Below are 26,982 nucleotides of genomic sequence, written 5' to 3'. Positions count from 1 at the left end.
ATCCTGGATTCCGACTGATGGTCCATGCTAGTGATGAATTATGATACCAAGTATCTTCTTGTAGTGTAATATCTATCTTCTGTCTGTGTACCGAAGAAGATATTTCCATTCTAGGATGATGCTATATCATGTCCTATTTGTATGATCTTGACGATCTGCGTAGTGATCTGCATAGTGGTCAACTTGGTGTGACTGTATCGCACCTTGCATGTAGATAATCATATCGTAGTCCGGGATTGCATACCTAGCAATATATACAGAAATGGTGATTCCTGAGATGATCTGCGAAACGTCGTTGATGCCCTTGATGTAGGTAGTCGGCCTGAAGATCCTTAATTAGGCTCTTCATCTGTAAATAGTACTTCGCGTAACTATGTAACGTTCAAGTTAAAAAGTTAAGTACTGCGACATCTCTGTCTTGTGGATGTCTGTGCGAATACCTTCTCGCAGGCTCGGTAATGACATATAGCGTTCTGTTGATAATATAAATACAGCGACGTTCTGTGTTGTAAATAGCCTGTGCGAATGCCTTCGCGTAGGCTTGTAGACGGCATGTGGCATACAGTTGATAGAAAAGTACTGCAATGTCTCTGCTTTGCTGGATACTTGTGTCTAAATCGGCGAGGGGATCGACGTGGTGAATAGCCTAACGAACTGTGCTTGTAGGGTGACCTGTAGCTTCGCTAAGGTCCTAATGAATCCCTCGACGAACTATAGGACGAAGATGTCTTGAACGGACTGACGAGTGGCTTCTATAAGGAGACCTTCGTGGAGACTTCCTTGGCGAACGATGGTGGCTACGTGAAGCTCTCGGTGAATCCCTTATAGATCTTCGGGATGAAGATGACTTGGAGCCACTTAACCTTCGTGAAGGCCTTTGTGAAGGTTGCGAGTCTGAGTCCGAATCATGAGATAGGATCTTGCTTCGCGAACGACCTCTGTGTTCCTCAAGGTCTGAGCTCGGTGAAGCACTCCTCCTCCATGAAGCCTTTCACGAATGGTGAGGATCAAGGTCCTTCGTGGAGGCGGGCTGGGATGTCCTTTGTGGAGGCGTGTCTGTGGGCTCAAAGGCCCTACGCGAAGTCATGCCAGCGGGCTCAAAGGCCCTACACCACTGTAAGTGGGGTGGGCTCAAAGGCCCGTGGCTCAAAGGCCTCTGTAGACCGTATCGATCTTCCATCAGCTTCTTGATGTGGTTGACCAGGTCGTCTGGGACGGTCTGCGCTGATGTAGACGCTGCTTTCTCTATGGTAGCGACGGGACCCTCAGGTAGATTCTCTGCCGTCAGTGTAGGCATCTCCGACTGAGTGCTGATCTGCGCTGAGGTGACGGTAGCCGATACTGGTCGCTTCTTTCGCTGCACATCTGGAATGATGATCAGTTGGTCGTCATCATATAGGCCCAACTCTGAAACAGGAAGTATGTCAGTTGAAAAAATAACGCTAGTCTTCGTAGGTTTTCCTTTCGACGAAGATGTAGCCTTGGGGGTGCGGAGACTACGTTGTGACGACGTGGAAGCCCTCCTGGTCTTAGGCTGGGACGACGGGATGTCCTGGGATGCAGGTCGCTTCTTGGAGATAACTCTCCCCCGAGGGTAACTCAAGCGGAACACCAGACGGCAGGGGGTCGTCCGCCAACAGTTGACAGGGTATATCAGGCTCTGGTGTATTAGCCATGACTGAGGTCTGTTTCCGTGATCTATCTGCTACGCGTCTCAAGACGCAAAATAAATATTTATCAAAGGCAGAATTAGATAATATAATACAATAATTGCAACGTGAAACAGTAGAGCATGGCGTAGTACAACTAGGGCATATAAAATGCGGATCAGCAGCAGAGAAACGTAATTTACAAATAGTGCAGATTTTCATCAACGCAATCTACTGAGCAAACACTGCGAACCGTGAATAAAACAGTAGAAACACAATTAAATATCAATGCATTATGTAGAAGGATACTAGTTACACCTCTATAGAAGACTATAAGAGGTAAATAACTAAGAATAAATAAAGGATATAATGTGTAGGGAGACACAGGTGCTCTCACATCCTGCTCACTGGGCGAAGAAGGAGAGAGTGAGGCACATGGCAGGAGGTGGCGCCCTCGTTCCCGCGCTTTTGAGGGGACAGATAACTCGTGAGTACTAATTAGTGATTTTATATTGAAGGGAACTTCAATTGGGAGATACAAGTGTTCCACTGTGTTCGCAAGAAGAAGACAAGCAAATAGCATGAGTCAGGATAAGGAAAAATTGTAATTTTTAAAGTAAAATTGATATTTTATACCTATCCTGACTCATGATCTCTTGCTTATCTCCTTCTATGCGAATGTTAGTGGAACATTTGAATCCCTTGTAGTTCCCTTAAGCGGACGTAAAAAGTTCACTCACCCACAAGTTACCTCCCTTTTCCCGCGCAAACAATCAATTAGACCAGCCATACTTGCCACTTTCTCCTTCATCGCCCAAGCGGATGGTTGGGCGAGCACTGGAGTCCCGTATACGGCATTATATCCTTTACATGTAGATCCTTTTATCCAAATTGCGCTGTGTTTGGTTTTCGGTTGTAACTAGCTTGCATTATATGTAAAAAAAATGAAGAAATTATTTGTATTTTGTGACTTATTTCATCGTTATGTAGTTGTTTACATTTGATGAAATCTTTCAGTGTTTGCAGGTTCCGGCTATCAGTGGCTGATCCTCACCCCCAATGCCCGTCATGCATTAATCCATGCTCTTCCACCTTGCGTTGTAGATATTGCATTGATTGAAGCAAAACATCATGAGTCAGGATAAGGAAAAAATTACAATCTATTATTGATCGATTGATATTGTAGTGAGTTTGGTTTTACGCCACTTTTAGCAAAAGTCCAGCAATATCACGACAGGGGACACCAGAAATGGACCAGACATTGTACCTATGTGGCAAATCGAGCCCGGGTCTTTGGCGTGACGAGCAAACACTTTAACCTCTAGGCTAACCCCACCGCCCCGATTGATATTGTGAGAGATAACCAGTACTAGTGATTACTGAGTAATTCCCTCACCTCCCTGGCTGCGCCGGAAGTTGCTGATCATGTGCAGATGATCATACATGCTTTTCTTATCCATGCTCGCTGACACAAACCACTCAGATCGTGAGTCTATGGTGAGGATGGAGTTGTTGAGAAGATAGCACACTGAAGCCTGGGGGATCACATCCTTCCACGACAGTACACCCTGAAATACAAACATCTGATTCAGAGGAGTAACTAATACCAGGGTTTCCAGATAAGGGCCGCATCGACGTATGTACGGATAAAAAACATGCACAATACGATATGGAACAAGTTGTTATGGATAACAACTTCTTTATTTCGTGAGTGCGACATTTCGATACAGATTCTTGTACCGTTGTCAAGCAAGAGTGATACATGAAGTGGAGGAGCTGCATATATATACTGTGTATAACAATGAAACTACATACATTGTAATTGACAAAGGAAACAACATAATTGCCATAATTGGTTAAGCGGTAAGCTGAAGAAGCCAGTGAGTACACAAAGGATAGTGAATGGAAGCCAGATATGTATAAATACAGGAGTAGTTACAATGAAGGAGATGTTTATACAATAGGTGCGATGTTTATACAATAGATTGGGCTTGGTGGAGGAGTGGATCATAAGCTGATGGAATGAAGTATCCTTGGTCACGGTTAATGGTGGGCTTCTGGCGTTTGATGTGAATGGCTTCGGTGAGCTTGCGTTTAGTGAAGTCCGTTTGGTTGTTGGCGAGAATGGTGAAGTCGGACCACTCTATTTGATAATTGGGGTTTGCTTTGATGTGGTCAGAGATAGCTCATTTGGTGTCGGAATTAGCAACAGAGGTGCGATGTTCTTTGACTCGGGTGTTGATGGGTCGGGATGTTTCACCTATGTAGCGTTGTCCACAATCACAGTTCATTTTATAAATAACACATTTCGGGTTGTTGTTGTTGACAGCTATCTCTGACCACATCAAAGCAAACCCCAATCATCAAATGGAGTGGTCCGACTTCACCATTCTCGCCAACAACCAAACGGACTTCACTAAACGCAAGCTCACCGAAGCCTCAACTCCAACATTAGCTGAAGAACAAGTTTCATATTGGATTTATATTGACGCCTCAAAGTCTAAGCCAGTTTTTCATAAAAAGCACAATAATTAAACAAAGTTACAGCACTGCCCAAAGATACACTGGTACATTAACAGCAAAGGGATTTGATATTTCTTAATATTTGCATTTTAAACCTAGATCGACTGTCATTTTGAAGTATGATCATGTCTCTACATATGTCTTTTGTACTTTTGTGACCTTGTACTATAACTATGACATCACAAACTGCACCGGCATTACTAACATGGCCTCAGATTTTCTAAATAACAAGTTTCTTTGCCCTCTGGACTTTGTCTCGATTTGTGATACGAGTCTTGCTTCTAGTCTATGTGGATAAGGTCACCGATGAACGTTTCTTATACATCAAGAAAAGGTCTCTAACTGTATTATGTTCACAAAATTATAAGCAGAAATTAGTTAACATGAAAAACTCTCCAAAATTTGTTCAAATGTTTAACAGTACATATGTTTAATATGTTCAAAGAGAAGGTCACAGTTGACACTGCTTTCATCATACATTTTGTACATGCAACTTAGTGTTAGGTCTGGCTGTCGATACAGAGATTGATGATTGTTGACTAAATATTGATCTAAACTGAACCGCAAAAGAAACGCAAGTCAAAATCCAGATGTTGAAAAACTTTACTTTTGACAGATAATACATGAAAACAGGTACATAAAAACAATCAACACTTTTTGCATGATGAATGGGACACGTCAGTCAATGCATGGAAACACTGTTGGTTTACTTTGCCTTGAAGACAAAATCGAAATTGATCCGACAAGTCAGTAGCGCGTATGTCCACCTCGTGCGTTCACTACAGCTGTGCACCGTCTGAACATGGAGTGAATCAGACGGTTGACAAAGGCCCTAGGGATTGCCGCACATGTCCGGATGATGGCTGCCTGGAGTTCTGCTGCAGTTGTCGGACGTGGTCGGACTTCATTCAGTCGTCTCTGCAGCTCGTCCCAAAAATGTTCGATCGGGTTTAAATCGGGACTGACAGCAGGCCATGGCAGGAGTCGGATGTTATGCTGCTGGAAAAATGCCTGAGTGACTCTAGCAGTGTGGGGCCTTGCATTATCTTGCTGGAAAATGTGTTGCTGGTGTCGGACGAAAAATGGCACAACCTGGGGTCGGAGGATCTGGTCGATATAACGTTGGGCAGTGACTCCATTTCCCCGACCTGGCCCAATATTCTGGAAGAATACTGGCCCTAATCTCTGATTCAGGCCAATCGCTGCCCATACCATAACGCTCGGACCTCCCCATGCATCAACTTGCATTACACATTCGTCAGCAAAGCGTTCACCTCGTCTTCGCCATATTCGAACTCGGCCGTCAGCATGAGAAATGCAAAACCGACTTTCATCAGAGAACAATACCAGTCTCCACTGTTGATGACGCCAGTTTCGATGCAACGTAGCCCACTGCAGACGATTCTGACGATGTCTCGGTGTGAGGATAGGACGTCGAGCTGGACGACGACAATGGAGGTGGACTGCTCTGAGTCTGCGCCGAACTGTATCTCCGCTAATTGCTTGGTTGTGACGTCCAATAGTCTGTCGGGCAGTCTCGTTGGCAGATAAGAATCGATCCCCGATGTGCGAACGTTGAATGTGTCGATCTTGCCATGGTGTTGTGACTCTCGGACGTCCAGGACGTTGGCGGTCAGCAGTTGTCTGTGTAGCAGCAAAACGTTCCTGAAGACGGTAGATGGTCGTTATGTGCAAATGGAATGCATTGGCAACATCTGCAACACTCTGTCCAGCTTCAAGACGGCCGATGGCTTGTTCCCTCTGTTGCGTCGTTAACCTTGGCATTCTTGGTGGGCGTTTGTCGGGAGTGATTTCAAACTGATTTGAGGGCATATTTATACCCCTATATGTCCGTTACATAATGCGCATCATGATTTTCATGAAAAACTTCTGCAACCACATCCCACGGCCAATTCAATTGCTGCGTTTTGGCGATGTGCAATATCCAAGAGAAATCACCAAACAGAACCTGAACATTAACAAACTGTTTTTTCACAACAAAGGTAACCAATGTATAGTTACACTATAATATTTAACAATGTTCTATCGAATATTTATTCATTTTGAAAAACTTGCGATTTTTATACGGTTCAGTATATTATCAATAAATGTTAAAACGTCTGAAAGAAATCAACATGTTTCACATCACAGGTGAGCAATGACATATTTAGGCATGGATGACTACCAAAACAGCGCCGTGAACATAATATAGAAACAGCTTATGTGTGAGCAAACAAAAACTATTTCCTCACAAAAGTTTATGAACGATTGTACCGGTTCCACTATTTCATTCATTCTTTCCATCGATGATCATATTTTTGCTATGAAAACTGGAGGGAACCCAATGAAAAGACAAGTTACCTTCTGGGCTCTTTTCAGCAACAGTGTGCCACAGGAGAAGAAGAACTGGCCGGTCATCTCAGTTAGGAATGACATCCAGTCATCCTGCTGCTTAGGAATCTGTACAGCTTCCTGAAGCACTTGGTCAAACCTGGGCACAAGGAACAAATCATATTCCATGATCCTACACCATCTTGACCTGATTCCACTCCAGGACATATCAATGATTCCAAACTAAGAAAACATGGCAATCAAAGTGGAGAGGCATTCTTGTTCAAATTTTTTTCCCTAAAATTTAGAACACCTTCCAACATTGCATATTTTCCTTACAGGCATTAATGTAAACCTAAGTATCTTGTCGTCCCTATTGGTCATGACATAACTAACATACAAGTCAGTCTACCAACCTACCGACCCATCACATAAGGTGACACTATATTAACATCAATGGGGAACATTTTAATTCCACACATGGAAATGTTTCAAACACCAAATACCAGCCTCTGGGCAGGTTTAGGCAAATCTCCATCAGCAGTCCTCAGCAAAGTCTGTCTGTCACGTAAATTTACCTTACCAGGATAAACGTCCGTTTAGATGATAACAAAAGTTTGCATCACAAACAGACATTCCATACAGTGAGGAACTGGATGATGCACCAATGATATTTATCTTTCTGCTGCACTGTTGGAACTGTATTCAAACAATTGTATACTTTATAAAATAAATTCGTTCAAAAAACACACAAGAATACAATAGAAAACAGGAGTGATAAAAAGTTATCAAAAAAATATTTTGCTACAAATAATGATAATACCTAAGAAAATATGTGACTACTCCATCTTTAATAGACTTCAAACAAATTTACTCCTGTTCCAGCTAAACACAAAAGGATGTAATTTTCTGAATAAAATTGATATTTTATACTTATCCTGACTCATGCTTATTTGCTTGTCTCCTTCCTCTTGCGAACACCAGTGGAACACTTGTATCTCCTATTGAAGCTCCCTTCAATAAAAACAGACGTAAAATCACCACTCACCAAGAGTTATCTGTCTGACCGTTTTGGCGGGAAAGCGGCGCCACCGTACTCCCATGCTTGACTCTCTCCGAATTATGATCCCGACACTTTAATTTACAGGGAAATCCAAAGTGTCTAGCGGGGAGGTTGGGAGGGCTTACCTCATGAGTCAGGATAAGTATAAAATATCAATTTTATTCAGAAAAATGTAATTTTCTGAGTAAAATTGATATTTTATACTTATCCTGACTCATGCTTATTTGCTTGTCTTCTTCTTCTTTGCGAACATAGTGGAACACTTGTATCTCCCAATTGAAGTTCCCTTCAATAAAAAATCACTAATTAGTACTCACCACGAGTTACCTCCCTTCCTGCAAGCGCGGGAACGAGGGCGCCACCTCCCACCTCACTCTCTCCTTATATTTCGAGCCCAACACTTTATTTTTCCGAAGAAATCCAAAGTGTTATGTGGGGAGGACGGGAGGGCTTACCTCATGAGTCAGGATAAGTATAAAATATCAATTTTACTCAGAAAATTACATATTTTTCCTTATCCTGACTCATGCTTATTTGCTTGTAGAATCCGACGGAAACGGAGGTGGGAATATATAATACTTTCGATTTTGATAATTAGTGATTTGAACTGTAATGATTGTAATAACCCTATGGGAACTTCATAAAGGCACTGAACTGATGAATTCCTGCTGCTAACTTATCAGCTGCCATATATGGGTTATTACGATATAATTATTATGATAAAAGTATATACAACATTAATATAAGCTGAAGTTATTAATGTGATAGTATAAACTTCTGAGAGTATATAGTGAAATACTTTTATGGAATAACCAAAGTACTAAGGCTAAGATATGCATAAACTTAAGCTATATGAGTATAGTACTGTGCTTTAGATATATTTTAACTTAAGCTATATAATAGTAACCAACTCCGTAGAGTTTGTTAGCTAATTCATTTATAAAATGTGACCATATTACTGAGCTTAAGAATTGATGATACTTAAGCTAAATATATATAATAGCAAACTCCGTAGACTTATCTTCTCCGTGGAACTGTCAACTGTTGAGCGAGGACCATGGGACCGAAATGGTGGATACCTGAGACGTCCTCGGTGGTGATATCTCTCAGATAATTGTTGGCAAACACCATATCGGATCTCCAGAAACAACCCTCCATTATGGTATTCAACGAGCAGTTCCTGTGTAGAGCAAGAGTTGAGGCTAGCGCTCTAATTTCATGAGGATTAGAAGCTCTTGGAGGGTCGAGTCCTGCAGCCTTGTAGGCACGTAGTATGACAGTTCTGATCCAAATGGAGATAGTAGTACGTGAGACTTCCGTCTGCGTAGCTGTAGATAGAGGGATAAATAATCTCTTGAATTTAGCTCTCCTCTGTTTGGATCGTTGGAGATATATTTTCAGTGCTCTTACTGGGCAAAGTGATAGATCCATCGTATCATGAGGTCCAAGTATGGATGAGAGAGCTGGGACGTGGAATAATCTGTCTGGTTGACCTGGCAATTGGTTCTTAGCTATAAAATCCCATCGTAGTCCCAGATGATAGATGTTATGAATATCATCAAAGCGTGTTCTCTCATAATCCAATGCATGAATCTCTGACATCCTGGCAGCCGTAGCTAGTGCTAACAGGAACAAGGTTATCTGGGTCAGTGATTCAAACGATGTAGATTCTAACGGTTCATAAGCCTCACTTGTGAGGTGTTGGAGCACTATATTTAGATCCCAGGCTGGAGCGTGAAACTTCCGTTTCTGATCCTCCAATCGGAAAGCTCGTAACAAAGCGAGTAACTCAGGGTTTTTTGTTAACTTGACGCCCGTTCTCATAGTTATGACAGAGCTTATAGCTGCAAGATAAGTGGACAAGGTTGAGCCTTTTAGATTCTTAGTTTGTCGTAGATAACATAAGTAGTCCGCCACTTGAGGATGTGTAGCATATCTGGCTGTAAATCCTTTCTTTGCAGCATAATTGACAAAACTGTGCCATTTGTCATCGTATAAGTTGCGAGTTGAGTTACGCAGGGCAAGCTTGACTGCTTTAGCCGCTCTGGCAGAATAACGTCTCTTATTCATACATGCCTTGATACAATCCATACGTGAAGTTGGAATACTTCTGGATTTTTGTGCACTAGTTTGGTGTGCAGATGTATCAATAGATTGGAGCGTTGTGGAAGTTGAAGAATTGGTTGTCCGATTCCTTGAATGAGATCTGGAAACCACGTTCTCGCTGGCCAGTAGGGCGCGACCAAAATCAGATGGAGGCTCTGCGTTTGACTGATTTTTTGTAAGACTTGTGGGATTAACGCTGGTGGCAGGAAAGCGTACGCGTTGAGTCCCTCCCACGATATGCTTAGTGCATCCGTTGCCCATGCTAGTGGGTCTGGAACTGGTGATACGAATGTTGTCAGTTGTTTGTTGAATCGAGTGGCGAATAGGTCTACTAGTGGAGATCCTATTTCCATGATTATTTGATTGAATATCTCTGTGTGGAGCATCCATTCTGTCGGCGACGGTAGGTGTGGCCGAGAGAGAGCGTCTGCTAATACATTCTTTGCTCCTGGAATGTGGCAAGCTCTGATATGTATGTTTAGATTGTCGATTAGATCGAATAATCTGAGACATCGAGCCAGTAGGTTCTGTGACCTTGTTGAGCCTTGTTTGTTCACATAAAACGCCACTGTTGAATTGTCTGTGTGAATCATCAACTGAGCGTTCTGTAGTAGGTTGCTCCAGTGACTTATGGCGTTTATCACTGCTTGCATCTCTAGCAGATTTATGTGACATTTGCTCTCTTGATTGCTCCATAGGCCTGACGCTGTCTTGCCGGCAAGGTGGGCTCCCCAACCTTGGAGTGACGCGTCTACGTAGAGATGTGTTTTCGATACCGGCTCTACTAAGAAGACGCCTGTGCAAACATTCAATCTCTCGGTCCACCAGAGTAGATGAGGTTTGACGTAATCTGGTAGACTGAATGGTAGAGGGTCCTCGAGATGCGCATTGATGAGGACTTGCAACGGACGTAATTGAAGCCTGCCTCTGACTGTCAAGTCTTGAGCTGATGTGAGTAGTCCCAATAGGCTCTGCCACTGTCGTAGTGGTAGCGGAGAGAGTAAGGCTTGAGGGATTAATTGTTGGATCTTGATCCATCTGTCCTCCGGGACTACTATACGATTCTGGGCAGTTAGAAATCGTATACCTAGAAATTGCAGATCTTGCGTTGGTTCTAGGTCCGACTTGAGTAGATTTACTAACCATCCTAGTTGAGTTAGTAACTTGATTATAAAGTTCAGCTGTAGTCTGAGACGCTGTGGATCTGGATCCACTTGTATACCGTCGTCTAGGTAAAATGCGCTGCGAAGACCTTGACGATGTAGGTATGAGACAATAGGCTTGGTCACTCTTGTGAATACCCAAGGGGCCGATGAGATTCCGAAGAGAAGTACCTTCCATTGGTAATGTTTCCCGTCTAGGATAAATCTTAGATATTTCCTTGAGTTGGGATGAATCGGAATGTGTAGATATGCGTCTTGCAAATCTATGCTGGCCATGTAATCTTTGGGACGAATTAAGTGCCGAAGTTGCGGTAAGTGTATCATGCGAAACGCTGGTGGTTTGCTTAGATATTCTCTGTTGAAGATGCTCATGTTGTATATGAGATGAAACTTTTCCTTGGAATTTTTCTTTGGCACTAGGAAAACTGGGGAGTAGAAACCTGGTACGATGTTTCGTTGATCCAGAACTTCTAAGGCCTGTTTGCTTAGCAGAGTAGCTACTGTTTCTCTTAACATAGGTAGTTGTGCCGGTTGAACGTCAAACCCTGAAGGGTTGACTGTTAACGGAGGTGTGGCCTTGAGTTGTATTAGATATCCGTCCTCTAGGATGTTGGATACATAAGGATCTTGTAGTATTCCCCAGTTTTCCCAGTGCAGCTGAAGGCGTCCACCCACTTGAGAAGGTTGTACTGGAACGGCTGGGGGTGGAAGACTCCAGTCGTTCCGAACCTGAATTTCATTGTCTAAATCCGCGGGAACCTCTGGATGATCTGCCTCTTGCTGATCCTCCTCTGAAATTGCTGTATGGGCGACGAAAAGAATCCCTGGGACCTTTTGCTGTAGCTAATTTCTTGTCCCGTGCTTTCTGTAGTCCAGAGAATTTAGAGTTGCCAGAGTATCTCAGGGATGATTGCTTAATGACGTTCGCTAAGGTATACATGGACCTGATCATAAGCACCTCTCTCGAGTCCTTAGACACTTCTTTGGAGACCTTGTCTATGTTACCACCAAAAAGTAAGGGCGATGACCATGGAGCTGCGTAGAGAGATTCCGTAAATTGCTTATCCCAAGAGCAGGAGGCTAGTAGACCCTGACGACGAGCCATGGTAGTAGCTTCAGTAAGCGCTGACAAGTGCTCTGTAAGAAATTGATGGTCTCTTTTCTGCATGAGTAGAGCCGAGTAGATCATTCTATCTTCCTCCTCTGTAGAATCCTTGAACTTGGTGATGAGAGTTTCATTAACAGTTCTAGATCTATTCAATCCAAAAAACATTCTCCAAGAGATGGTATCCAACTGAGCTAATTTGCGATCGTCTATTCTGTAATTCCTGGACTTTGCATCACTGATTAACTTAAAGTTGTCATCAATATCTTGGGCCTTGAAAAAGGAGTCCATATTGTGCCCTGCAAATTTCTTGGCGTTGAAAACCGGGAAATGTGTAGATTGAACTTTCGTAGATTTGGAAAAGGCTGTATCCAGATTAGCTGGGACCGCTGCAATCGGGTCAATAGGAGGTAAGGTGATAGTGTCTGCATCATCATCCTTCATCAAGTAAGTATGAGGTGAATTCTCGTTCTTAGACGGGGAAGCAAGTTCTAATCCATTCACCATCCAGTATCTAATTTCTGCATCTGAGAATACGATACCTTCTTCCTCTTCTGACGTAGGATCACATATAATAGAGTGAGGTGGAGTCCTAGATCTGTAGGAAGATCGACGAGAAGATTGTGGTGAACGGACTGACGAGTGGCTAGTATATGGAGACCTTGGAGGAGACTTCCTCGGCGAACGCTGGAGGCTTCGCGAAGCTCTCTAAGTATCCTTTCTAGATCTTCTGGGTGAAGCTGACTTGGAGCCACTTAACCTTTGTGAAGGCCTTCGGGAAGGTATCGAGTCAGAGTCCAAATCATTATATGAGCGCCTGCTTCGCGAACGACCTCTGTGTTCTACAGGGTGTGGGCTCGGCGAAGCGCTCCTCGGCCTGGGACGTTCTTCGCGAAGGCTTCGCTACGGGCTGGGTTGCCCTTCGTGGAGGCGCGTTTGTGGGCTCTGGGGCCCTACGCGAAGTCAAGGCGGGCTCTGGGGCCCTGTATGACTTATTATGGGTTGGGCTCTGGGGCCCGTGGCTCTGGGGCCTTTGTAAACCGTATTGGTCTTCCATCAATCTCATGATTTGGTTAACCAGGTCATCTGGGACAGTCTGCGCTGGCGTTGAGGGTGTCCTCTCTGTGATAGTGACGGGACCCTCAGTTATAATCTCCGGCGTCAGCATAGGCATCTCTGGTTGCGTGTTGATCTGCGCTGAAGTGACGGTAGCCGATACTGGTCGCTTCTTATGACGTACATCTGGAAGGATAATCGGAATGTCATCATCATATAACATAATTCTGAAACAGGTAGAATATCAGAAGCAAAGTTTTTTGTAGCCTTCGTGGATTTCCCTTTTGACAAAGCTGTAGACCTGGGGGTTCGGAGCGTACGTTGAGACGACTTGGAAGCTCTTCTAGTCTTAGACTGTGATGAAGGAACGTCCTGGGATGCAGGTCGCTTCTTGGATATAGCGGACTGCGTCCCACGTTTATCCCCCGAAGGAAACTCAGGCGGAACACCAGACGGTAGAGGGTCGTCCGCCAACAGTTGATAGGGTATATCTGACTCCGATCTATTAGCCATGACTGAAGATTGTTTCCGAGATCTATCTGCCGTCTGTCTTAAGACGGAATATAAATATTTATCAAAGGCAGAATTAGACAAATTAATACATAATTTACAGCGTGAAACAATAGAGCATGGAGTAATGCAACTAGGGCATCTTAAATGCGGATCGGTAGCAGAGTAACGTAATTTACAAACAGTGCAGATTTTCATTAACGCAAACTGCTGAGCAAACACGGCGAACCGTGAATAAAGCAGCAGAAACACGAATAATTATCAATGCATGTTGAATAAGGATACTAGTTACACCTCTTTAGATGAATATAAGAGGTACTAAACTAAATATAAATAAAGGATATAGTGTGTAGGGAGACACAGGTGCTCTCACGTCCAGCTCACTGGGCGAAGAAGGAGAGAGTGAGGCACATGGTGGGAGGTGGCGCCCTCGTTCCCGCGCTTGCAGGAAGGGAGGTTACTCGTGGTGAGTACTAATTAGTCAGGATAAGGAAAAATTTACAAGTACTGGGTCATATCACTTATGCTAGTCTGTTCTAGACGTGCATATAGACTCTAAAGCTGAACTCTCCTGAGTGTAGGCTTTTTGCAAGTCATGTGATAAAAGGGCGAGACTCCGTCTCAGCGCCTTTGTGGGACTGTCAGTTGTTGTGCTACAACAAGAGGGCCGAAATGGTGAATGCCAGAGCCGTCCTCGGTGGCGATGTCCCTCAGGTAGTGGGTGATAAACACCATGTCCCATTTCCAGAAGCGGCCCTCCATTATCGTCTTGATAGAGCGATTCCCATGTAGAGCGAGCGTTGACGCCAGAGCTCTAACTTCATGTGGGTTGGAGGCTGCTTTGTAGGCCCGAAGTATGACAGTTCTGATCCAGCTTGATATCTTAGTGCGGAAGACCTCCGTCTGTGTTGCTGTCGATATCGGGACGAAAAGACGCTTGAATTTCCGTCTCCTGGACCTAGATCTTGTAGGTAGACTTGAAATGCTCTCACTGGCCACAAGGATAGGTCCTGCGTATCCTGTGGGCCAAGGACTGATGATAGTGTTGGGACGTGGAACTGTCTGTCTGGATGACCTGGCAGTTGATTCTTGCTATGAAGTCCCATCTCAGTCCCATATGCACGATGTTTTGATTTCCATCAAATCGTGTTCTCTCGAAGTCCAGAGCATGGATTTCCGACATCCTTGCTGCTGTTGCTAAAGCTATCAGGAACAGCGTCTTCTGCGTCAAGAACTCAAATGATGTTCTTTGTGATGGTTCGTAGATGTCACTAGTGAGATGTCGTAGAACTACGTTGAGGTCCCACGTCAGAGTTTTAAATCTCTGTTGTTGGTCCTCCAATTAAAAGGGCGTAGTAAGGCCAGTAACTCTGGTACTTTCGTCAGTTGCACTCGTCCTCATAGCGATAACTGAGCTCAATGGCGCTAGGTATGTTGAGAGTGTTGACCCTTTTAACCGCTTCGTTTGTCTAGGTGACAAAGGTAGTCCGCCACTTGAGGATGTGTCACTTTCATGGCTGTGAAGCCGGTCCTCGAAGCGTATGTCTCGAAGTTTCGCCACTTGTCATCGTACAAGTTGTGTAGACTTGCGTAAAGCTAGTGTGACTGCTTTCGCTGCCCTGGCGGAATATCCTCTCTTGTTCAAGCATGCCTTGATACAGTCCACACGTGTAGCCGGAACACCTCTGGGTTGCCGTGCGCCTTCTTTGTGTGAGGATGTACTAGTAGATTCGTCCAATCTGGTAGTTGCAGTTGAGGCAGTCCTAGGTCTTGTATGAGAATAGGGAACCATATTCTCGCTGGCCAGTAAGACGCCCCTCAAGTAGTTGTAGGTCTCTGACTGATTTTCTGCAACACCCTCGGTATTAGAGCTGGTGGTGGAAACGCTTAAGCGTTTAGTCCTTGCCAGGAGATGCTTAGCGTGTCCGTTGCCCATGCCCGTGGATCTGGTATTGGTGAGACGAAAGTTCTCAGTTGACCTTTGTGGCGAAGAGGTCTATTAATGGTGCTCCCATCTCTCGTATGATCTGTTTGAAGATCTCTGGATGTAGCATCCAGTCTGTTGAGAATGGCTGCGTTGGACAGGATAGTGCATCTTGGCTCTTAGAATGTGGCATGCTCTGATGTGGACATTCAGGTTGACTGTTATGCTAGCCAGTGGAAAGCAGAGGTCCAGATGGTTCGCCGACCTTGTTGATCCTTCTGTGGATGTAGAACGCCACTGAGGAGGTGACTGTATGTACCGTCAGATGAGCATTCTACAAAATGCTGGTCCAGTGGAGTATGGCGTTTATCACTGCTTTCATTCCCAGCATGTGGAAGTGCAGATCTTCTCTGCTCTGGTCTATATCCCAGCTGACACATCGTTGTCGAGGTGTGCTCCCCAATCTTGGAGAGATGCGTCCACATAGAAATGCGTCTTATACTCCGGCTCTGCTAAATTGGTGCGTCTGCGACCCACCGATCTCTGAGTCCACCATATTAGATATGGATTTAATCTGTCCGGGAGTCCGAAGGGGTCCGGATCATCCAGTCATACATTCGCGAAGACCTGTAGTGGGTGTAGTGGTAGACTCCCTCTGTGTATCATGTCTTGTGCTGACGTGAGAAGAACCAACAGACTCTGCCACTTCGTAGTAATAACGGAGAGCGCAGTGCTTGAGATACAAGGACTTGTATCTATATCCTACGATCTTGAAACCCTTGCCGTGTCCGTAAGGGAAATGAAGCGATGTCCAGCTCCGTGACTGCCATCGGTGTGAAGTCTATATAAAGTCGTCTGGCTTCCGACACCCACGCCTGTCCAACGTATATTACTGCAATTCGTTTGATGAATTGCTGCAATGATGACAGGGAAGGTCTCTTACCTCGTGAAGACAGCCAAATCACGTAGGTCCCGCCTAACTGCACTGTAATTGAGGCCTTCCTCTCTCGCTGACAGGTTGTTGTCACGTGTAACCCACTTCTTGACCTGTGAACTACAGCCGACCTCTGCGCAGGGCGTTGTCTCTCGTGGTCCAATCAAAATAAAGCATTTTGATTCCTTTGGCTTGCTGTGTTGTGACGTCACCGGTGTAGCAGGAAAAAGATCCTTGTAGAATCTAGTGCCGCCGTTAATATCTGATCACCTCTCGGTCTTGTCCGTAGCCTTCCGGAGTTACACGAGTGACCACCTGTATCAAGGGTTGAATGGTAAAAGCGCGAAATATTTCGCCGCGTAATACCGATGTAGGTAGGCTGTTTTCCTGGCTGCTGTGACTGTTACTTCAGTTCTGAAGATAATGTCGTCGCCCTTTATACAGATGATCAGCTGAAATCTGCACGTTGTAAGTGCTGCTTTTGTAGACTGCATACATCTATCTCAATGAAGCGTCGTAATTGTAGAATTAATGCTGAACTTTGTTGGAAATTCTACTCAGGGAATCGTTGACGAGTATGTAGTTACCTAGCCTTAGCAAGGCTGCTGTTGAACCATGCCAGTGAGAATATTTGCAGATCTGTACGGAAGTGAAGATCTCTATAAGGTCATGAGTCTTCTAAAGTAGATATATCAATCTATGTGAATCCCGTCCTGGATTCAGTCTGAAGATCCGTGCCGGTTATGAATTCGGACAAGAGTACCCCTCTTGAACTTTATGACATGCCCTTCACTCTGTGTACCGACGAAGATCTTTCTCTTCTAGGGTGACGCTAGGTCCAGTCGTTAATAACCTTGAAGATCTGCGTAGCAATCTGCATGGTGGTCGGCGTGGTGTGACTGTATGGCGCCTTGCGTGTAGGTAATCATCTCGTAGTCCGGGATTGCCTTCCTGGCAATATATTCCGAAATGGTGATTCCCGTGATGATCTGCGAGGCGTATTTGATGCCCTTGATGTAGGTAGTCGGCCTGAAGATCCTTTATTAGGTTCATCATCTGTTGACGGTCTCTGAGGATAGCGCCGTCCTTCGCGCAAGTTGTAGACGACATGTAGCGTTCTGTTAAGAAGCGAAGTACTGCAACGTCTCTGCGTTGTAGATGGCCTGTGCGAATGCCTTCGCGCAGGCTCGGTGACGACATGTAGCGTTCTGTTAAGAAGCTAAGTACTGCGACGTCTCTGCGTTGTAGATGGCCTGTGCGAATGCCTTCGCGCAGGCTCGGTGACGGCATGTAGCGTTCTGTTGAGAATCTAAGTACTGCGTTGTCTCTGTGTTGTAGATGGCCTGCACGAATGCCTTCGCGCAGGCTCGGTGAAGGCATGTAGCGTTCTGTTGAGAATCTAAGTACTGCGTTGTCTCTGTGTTGTAGATGGCCTGCACGAATGCCTTCGCGCAGGCTTGTTGACGGCATGTAGAGTTCAGTTGAGGGACTGAGTACTGCGATGTCTCTGCTTCGTTGGGGATCTGCGTGGAGACCTGCGTGACGACCTGCGTGCGGCGTGGAGATCGGAGTGGCGAGTGGCCCGGGGAGCTGCGTCTGTAGGGTGACCTGCGTGGAGATAAGCGACTGTGGGTTCGCGAATGTCTCGGCGCATCCCTCGACAATCTGCGTGATGCGGAAGATGTCTTGGATACTGTATCTGAAGTCCTTCGCGAATGCCTTCGCGAACGCTGATTATCTGATTCCGCATCTGGGGAATGGCGACTGGTCCTTCGTGAACGCCTTCGCGAAACGCTGGTCGTCCGATTCTGTATCCAGGGATGGGCGATTCCTCCTTCGCGAATGCTTATCGTCCGAATCCGTAGCAGGTGATGACCGAGTCGTCCTTCGCGAATGCTGATCGTCCATGTCCGCTGCAGGGGATGTTTGAGTCGACCTTCGCGCAGGCTGGTCCTGCAGTGTAGATCTGCTGCCAGATGTCACGATGACGGAGGGTCCCTCAGAGACGACGTCTGCGTTGGAGCCTTCGCGAAGGCTCGGGACCTCTTTGTCCAGGCCGTAACGCTGCTCCATCATCTCCATGATATGTTGGGAGAACTGCTGCATAACGTCCCCTGGGTTGAAGGTCTGCGGTGGTAGCAGCGCTGCCCTTTCTACGGTGATAGCGACTAGGCCCACAGGACGCTCATCTGTTGTCAGTGTAGATACCTCGGGTTGAGTGGAGATCTGCGCTGAAGTCACCGTAGCTGAGACTGGTCTTTTCTTGGGATGAACCTCTGGGATGATGATCGGTTGATCAACGTAGAGTCCCTGTTCCGTCATCGGGACAATCTCAGCAGAGAAAGTCCTTGTAGTCTGCGCAGACGTCCCCGTAGAGTTGGTCGTCATCTGAGGGGTGTGAAGCCTTCTCTGGGTAGAGTATGGCTTCCCTTTCATCGTCCGCGATGATTGTAGAGCTGCCCTCTCTGCGTTGATAGCGATATGGTTCAGGGATCGCTCATCTGCCGACCTCGGACTGCGTGCTGTATCTCTGGGATGATCAGCAGCGGCTCATCATGAAGTCATCTCACTGCCATCGGGACGATGTCTGTGAGGCTTCATTCTGCGTAGAGGATGGCTTCTTCTTCTACGTCTGCGTTGAGGGGTTGTACGCTGTAGAAGCCAACATAGTAAGTCGTCTGGCAGCAGTAGACAGCTCGTGAGGGACTCAGCCAGTTTATCCATGACTTGTAAAGTCACCTGGATTTGTCGGTAGTACGTCTAAGTACAGAGAAAAAATATTTATTAATTTGAATTTCTATCAAATGCTGATAAATATTACAGCTGTAGCTGGAAGTACATGTTGTTGTGCAGCTAGGGCACAATCAATGCGGGTTTGCAGCAGCGAATCTAAACCTACAACGAAAATAGGTTTTCATGAAATGTAAACAACTGAACAAACACGGACAATTCCGTGAATAAACAGTGCTAAATACGATTAAATATCAAACCATATTGTTGAAGAATACTAACTAAACCTCTATTAAAGTAGAATAGAGGAGAATAACTTAAGTAATTAAAGGATATAGTGCCGTATAGGAGACACAGGCGCTCTCACAACCTGCCCACAGGGCGAAGAAGGAGAGAGTGAAGCATGGGAGTACGGTGGCGCCGCTTTCCCGCCAAAACGGTCAGACAGATAACTCTTGGTGAGTGGTGATTTTACGTCTGTTTTTATAGAAGGGAGCTTCAATAGGAGATACAAGTGTTCCACTGGTGTTCGCAAGAGGAAGGAGACAAGCAAATAAGCATGAGTCAGGATAAGGAAAAATAATGTAACTTACTGGTGTAGAATCTCAGCACAAGCAATAAGTTCTCTGTAACAAAGACGCAGGTACACAACATTCCTCAGAGTGTGCAGGAACTGAGTGTAGAACCCAAGGTCTCCACGGCAACCATTCTTCCCTTTGTACGCCTAATAGTTGGAAATGAAAAGTGATTACACATAAATTACAAACAAAAAATTTCCAAAACAGCTGGTAGATAAAAAATTACCATTATTTATTACAACTCCTTGAATCATATGATCTAACTGTTAATTAATTTCACATATCATGTGCACTGCAATCAAAATCATTAGCTCTGCCTTAGACAACTGACACCCCCAAAAACAGATACAGTGAATAGGTTTTACATATTTCACTAGTAAAACACACTGATCATCTAGCAACATCGAAAAACAAAAGGTGCTTCCAAACTGACATATTTCAGAACTATTGCCATATCCCTTTGTTTGCAAACACAAGCTACTTACATAGTAGACATCCAGAAGAGTTTCATACCACTCCGGACTGTCTGTGAAAGCCATGGTGCGGTCAGTCTGGACAGCCACATTGTAAGCATGGTCAAGCCTCCCTGACTTCAGGTACAAGTGTAGCAGCTTCACTCGTAGACTTACATCGTCTGGGCGTTGTGTCTGCAACAACAAACAGTGCTCTTTGAAACAACATTATTCAAGGTGAGGTTAGGTGAAATTGGGTTTAACGTCGTACTTGAGAATATTTCGCTCATATGACGACGTGCATGCGTGTGTATGTGTAGGTGCGGCTGCTTGTACTAGCCCAGACGGAAGCTGGTTTTATAGTACTAACCCACTGAGATACCATGCCGCAGTGAAGCATAAATACCCCACTCAGACACATTATACTGACTCCGAGCCGACCAGTCCTTGATGTACCCATTAATGCCGAGCGCCAGGCAGGGACCAACAAGTACCATATTTTAACTTCTTTTGGTATGACGCGGTCGGGGATCCAACCCGCGACCTTCCGCTTTAACCACTACACCACGGAGGCGGTCAGTCCATTATTTAAGGATGATCATCAACATTTAACCTTATTTACATTTAACCTTTTACCTTTCTTAGTTTATCCGAACATACTTTTTCCCCAAAACACTGCAAAATAGCACATAAAATACTTTTAGGGGCCTCCTAAATTTATTATCATCATTCGCTTGAGTTTGTTTATTTGATTGCCTTGTTGCCACCTCAATAACAACATCAACACATTGTTCAGAACTAAATCTCACATCACAAGTCTCTCAATTCAGACAGTGAAATACTGAGGGTCAACTGGTAGTTACAATATATTATTATATTCTTAAGGGTGAAATACTGTAAATATTGGTGAAAATACAAATGGTATTTTGACTGAGTAGAATATCACTTTTGGGCCTGGAACTCAAGGGCTAGACTGTTGTTGGGTTCTGTAATAAAATGCAGACTTACTCGATGTCTAGGTCATTTATAAACAATGATCAAAATATAATAAATAGAATATTTTGTTAATGTTGTCCAATAACTGGTAGTTACAATATAAACACAAGTCAACTTAGCTTCATTCCCACAATGTCAGTTCAGTTGGTATTCTCTACATTTATTTTCCTACAATGTCAGTTCAGTTGGAATTCTCATGTAGAGAATACCAACTGAACTGACATTGTAGGAATGAAGCTAATACTACTATTGACACATGTAACTCATACAAAGATGATGGACAGGCTTTGATGCTGGGTACTATTTGAAGGTGACACTATCATTTACATGATTGTATAGAGGCTCTTACCAATTCTGTTATGATGAGCTTTTCTAGTTCCTTGAAGTTTTCATCACCGCTGTTCTGGGCTATCATCTCCTGCAGAAGAATATAGCATTGCAACTAAGGGCAATAGTTGTGTCTACATGTGATTCCTATGAATAAATCATAAAAACAAACAAAATATATGGTGACCCAATTACGTTTGCTCATGTTTTTTCATTTGCTTGTTGTTCAACCCAACATTCAAGCTATATAAGGGTGTGAAATACACAATGCAATTTTAGAAAGTGGTCAAATGTAACATATGTTATATTTGGGATTACACTTTCTCAGTAAAGTACAGATTCTAGTACTTTTGGGGGGTTGAGTCCAATCCGGGATTCGAACACCACACCCAATCGCCAGCACACAAAGTCAAACGCCTAGACCGCTCAGCCACCGCGGCTTCCAGCCTGAGCGGTCTAGGCGGCTGACATTGTGTGCTGGCGATTAGGCGTCTGACTTTGTGTGCTGGCGATTGGGTGTGGTGTTCGAATCCCGGATGGGGCTCAACCCCCCAAAAAGTACTACAATCCGTACTTTACTGAGAAAGTGTAATCCCAAATATTACATATGTTATATAATAGGGTGGCCTGTAAAATATCGGAGTCTGAATCAGACAATCCAAAAACTCTGGCACAGTGAGTAACGATCCATCCCATCAGGGGTACAATGACAACGATCCATCCCAGATGTACAATGACAACGATCAGTCCCATCAGGGGTACAATGACAATGATCCATCCCAGATGTACAATGACAACGATCCGTCCCATCAGGGGTACAATGACAACGATCCATCCCATCAGGGGTACAATGACAACGATCCATCCCAGATGTACAATGACAACGATCCGTCCCATCAGTGGTACAATGGCAACGATCCATCCCATCAGGGGTACAATAACAACGATCCATCCCAGATGTACAATGACAACGATCCGTCCCATCAGGGGTACAATGACAACGGTCCATCCCATCAGGGGTACAATGACAACGATCAGTCCCATCAGGGGTACAATGACAATGATCTATCCCATCAGGGGTACAATGACAACGATCCATCCCAGATGTACAATGACAACGATCAGTCCCATCAGGGGTACAATGACAACGCTCCATCCCATCAGGGGTACAATGACAACGATCCATCCCAGATGTACAATGACAACGATCCGTCCCATCAGGGGTACAATGACAACGATCCATCCCATCAGGGGTACAATAACAACGATCAGTCCCGTCAGGGGTACAATGACAATGATCAGTCCCATCAGGGGTACAATGACAACGATCCATCCCATCAGGGGTACAATGACAACGATCCATCCCAGATGTACAATGACAACGATCCGTCCCATCAGGGGTACAATGACAACGATCCATCCCATCAGGGTACAAGGGTACAATGACAACGATCCGTCCATCAGGGTACAATGACAACGATCCATCCCAGATGTACAATGACAACGATCAGTCCCATCAGGGTACAATGACAACGATCCATCCCATCAGGGTACAATGACAACGATCCATCCCATCGTACAATGACAACGATCAGTCCGTCAGGGGTACAATGACAATGATCAGTTCCATCAGGGGTACAATGACAACGATCCATCCCATCAGGGGTACAATGACAACGATCCATCCCAGATGTACAATGACAACGATCCGTCCCATCAGGGGTACAATGACAACGATCCATCCCATCAGGGGTACAATGACAACGATCCATCCCAGATGTACAATGACAACGATCCGTCCCATCAGGGGTACAATGACAACGATCCATCCCATCAGGGTACAATGACAACGATCCATCCCAGATGTACAATGACAACATCCGTCCCATCAGGGTACAATGACAACGATCCATCCCATCAGGGTACAATGACAACGATCAGTCCCATCAGGGTACAATGACAATGATCCATCCCATCAGGGTACAATGACAACGATCCATCCCAGATGTACAATGACAACGACGATCCGTCCATCAGGGTATAATGACAACGATCCATCCCCAGATCCGGGTACAATGACAACGATCCATCCCAGATGTACAATGACAACGATCCGTCCCATCAGGGTACAATGACAATGATCCATCCCATCAGGGTACAATGACAACGATCCATCCCAGATGTACAATGACAACGATCCGTCCCATCAGGGGTACAATGACAACGATCCATCCCATCAGGGGTACAATGACAACGATCCGTCCCATCAGGGGTACAATGACAACGATCCATCCCATCAGGGGTACAATGACAACGATCCATCCCATCAGGGGTACAATGACAACGATCCATCCCAGATGTACAATGACAACGATCCGTCCCATCAGGGGTACAATGACAACGATCCATCCCATCAGGGGTACAATGACAACGATCAGTCCCGTCAGGGGTACAATGACAATGATCAGTCCCATCAGGGGTACAATGACAACGATCCATCCCATCAGGGGTACAATGACAACGATCCATCCCAGATGTACAATGACAACGATCCGTCCCATCAGGGGTACAATGACAACGATCCATCCCAGATGTACAATGACAACGATCCGTCCCATCAGGGGTACAATGACAACGATCCATCCCAGATGTACAATGACAACGATCCGTCCCATCAGGGGTACAATGACAACGATCCGTCCCATCAGGGGTACAATGACAACGATCAGTCCCGTCAGGGGTACAATGACAATGATCAGTCCCATCAGGGGTACAATGACAACGATCCATCCCATCAGGGGTACAATGACAACGATCCATCCCAGATGTACAATGACAACGATCCGTCCCATCAGGGGTACAATGACAACGATCCATCCCATCAGGGGTACAATGACAACGATCCATCCCAGATGTACAATGACAACGATCCATCCCATCAGGGGTACAATGACAACGATCCATCCCATCAGGGGTACAATAACAACGATCCATCCCAGATGTACAATGACAACGATCCGTCCCATCAGGGGTACAATGACAACGATCAATCCCATCAGGGGTACAATGACAACGATCAGTCCCATCAGGGGTACAATGACAACGATCCATCCCATCAGGGGTACAATGACAACGATCCATCCCAGATGTACAATGACAACGATCCGTCCCATCAGGGGTACAATAACAACGATCCATCCCAGATGTACAATGACAACGATCAGTCCCATCAGGGGTACAATGACAATGATCCATCCCATCAGGGGTACAATGACAACGATCCATCCCAGATGTACAATGACAACGATCCGTCCCATCAGGGGTACAATGACAACGATCCATCCCATCAGGGGTACAATAACAACGATCCGTCCCATCAGGGGTACAATGACAACGATCCATCCCATCAGGGGTACAATGACAACGCTCCATCCCATCAGGGGTACAATGACAACGCTCCATCCCATCAGGGGTACAATGACAACGCTCCATCCCATCAGGGGTACAATGACAACGCTCCATCCCATCAGGGGTACAATGACAACGATCCATCCCATCAGGGGTACAATGACAACGATCCATCCCATCAGGGGTACATTGACACACAGTAAACCAATCCACCACTCCACCTTTTGCAACTTACCACCAGATATTTGCTTGGGTGAGTGAGTGAGAGAGTGAGTTTAGTTTTACGCCACACTCAGCAATATGGCGGCGGTCTGTCTGACTGACTGAGTTTGGTTTTACGCCGCTTTTAGCAATATTCCAGCAATATCACGGCGGGGGACACCACAAATGGGCTTCACTCATTGTACTCATGTGGGGATTCGAACCCGGGTCTTCGGCGTGACGAGCCAACGCTTTAACCACTAGACTACCCCACCGCCCTAACGCGGCGGCGGGTGTCTGAAAATAATCAAGTCAGGACCAGACAATCCAGTGATCAACACCATGAGCACCGATTTGCACAATTGGGAACCAATGACATGTGTCAACCAAAAATCAGCGAGCCTGACCACCCGATCTCGTTAGTTGCTTCTTACGACAAGCATGGGGTACTGAAGATCAATATTCTAACCCAGACCTTCACGGGTGCTAATTGCTTGGGTGGTCATCCCAGTGACACATAACAAATAGGTTTGGTTGTGTAAGAAATGTTTAACAACTACTTGCCTTGTTGCTTTACGTTATTGGCATAAGATGATAGTCATATCATAAGGATAATATTAGCTTACCAAAATCCCGAAACAATTAAATACACGACTCAGCTGTCAAGTGGTAGCAAAAATCGCTGAGAGTGGCTATTTGTCCCAACTCACCCTCAGTCTGAAGATAACATCATTTCCGGGGCAGGTTTGCTCTGCCTTCTCCAGCCAGAACTATAGCAAACAGAAACATGAAATAACACATGTTAACTCACTCACCAAGCAGGTTTACCTAGTTTTTTCTCATACATTTGGAACATATGAGAAATTTTCGAAACAATATCCACAACTTTGCAGAGATCCTACAATGTTTTAAAATGCATCATTTTCCAGGACAATCACTGTCTTTGAAATTGTCATGACGTAATTGTACAAATATATTATTGGAGAAAGAGGAAAGCCCGTGTTCAGCAATGAGAATGTCCCAGTGCTGTCTGTATCTAGTGAAGTCATCCTTCATATGGTAACGTGATCTGGATACCCTGTGGCATGTAACAGCAAGGTTAACTGGCTAATGACAGGAACTATTTGAAACATACAGGGATGAGAATGGGTACGAGTGAAAACAAGGAAAATGAGCCGGGGATCTTGGGGGCCGCAGCTTTTGACAATTAACAAGAATGACCCCAGCGCGATCAAATCCATGGAATTCCACAGAAAGTTCTCATCCCTGAACATTGCCTGTCTTTACATCCGTTGTATTGAGAGGGATATTTCCTGCAAGCTGCCTGTAGAAAACTCACCCGAGTTCGCTCTGGATCCATTGCTACCTGTGTACACAGCTCACAAACTGTAACAGAACAAAACACTGCTGATTCATCTTTAATAATTACTCACTAAGTAATATAAATACTATATCCATTCAACAAAACAAAATAAAATATAATGTCCAGATAGTTACCAAATTTAGACTGAAATATTGCTGTACTGATTGTTATTGGTTTGCGCCTCCAACCCCTTAATCAGGCAGAATTTGTCTCTCAGGTGAAATTTCTCTTTATAATATACACTTGAATTATGCAAAATGAAATTTCAGCCAATGATACTTGGTATCTTTGTATTTTGGCAATGACCAATGAACATAGCTGTAGCAAATTAGGAGCCATGTGACCATGCAGTTAATTAAGAAAACGAGGTGTTCTATAAATCTCTAATTTAAACACAGTTTGTGTTTTTACTGATCAAAAATGTTAATAAACCGATACACTTTCAATTCAAAACAATTTTACACGTAATAAATCACACTTGTACTAGTTCAGTGTATAATTTCGAATTGCAGAATCAGAAAATTCATTCCAATTTGTTAGCACCCATTAGCCGTTCCTGGAAT

The 26,982-nt window shown here is 44.7% G+C and overlaps 1 protein-coding gene across 3 annotated transcripts in view; it reads right to left on the bottom strand.

Moving 5' to 3' along the window:
* LOC124277663 (RANBP2-like and GRIP domain-containing protein 8) overlaps positions 1-26,982 on the bottom strand; it is a 79,911-nt gene that overhangs the window by 27,189 nt on the left and 25,740 nt on the right. For all 3 annotated transcript variants that reach the window (XM_046713410.1, XM_046713398.1, XM_046713406.1), the window contains exons 5-11: positions 26,396-26,442; positions 25,767-25,826; positions 21,470-21,538; positions 20,158-20,319; positions 19,688-19,818; positions 6,534-6,663; positions 3,046-3,217 (exon numbers count right to left, since the gene is read on the bottom strand). In XM_046713410.1, the coding sequence (XP_046569366.1) occupies positions 3,046-3,217; positions 6,534-6,663; positions 19,688-19,818; positions 20,158-20,319; positions 21,470-21,538; positions 25,767-25,826; positions 26,396-26,442 (771 nt within the window). The remainder of the gene's footprint in view (positions 1-3,045; positions 3,218-6,533; positions 6,664-19,687; positions 19,819-20,157; positions 20,320-21,469; positions 21,539-25,766; positions 25,827-26,395; positions 26,443-26,982) is intronic.

The sequence above is a fragment of the Haliotis rubra genome, unplaced genomic scaffold (assembly GCF_003918875.1).
Source record: "Haliotis rubra isolate DU_JTF1 unplaced genomic scaffold, ASM391887v1 Scf106, whole genome shotgun sequence".
Lineage (NCBI taxonomy): Eukaryota > Metazoa > Mollusca > Gastropoda > Lepetellida > Haliotidae > Haliotis > Haliotis rubra.
This window is presented reverse-complemented; position numbering and strand designations above follow the sequence as displayed.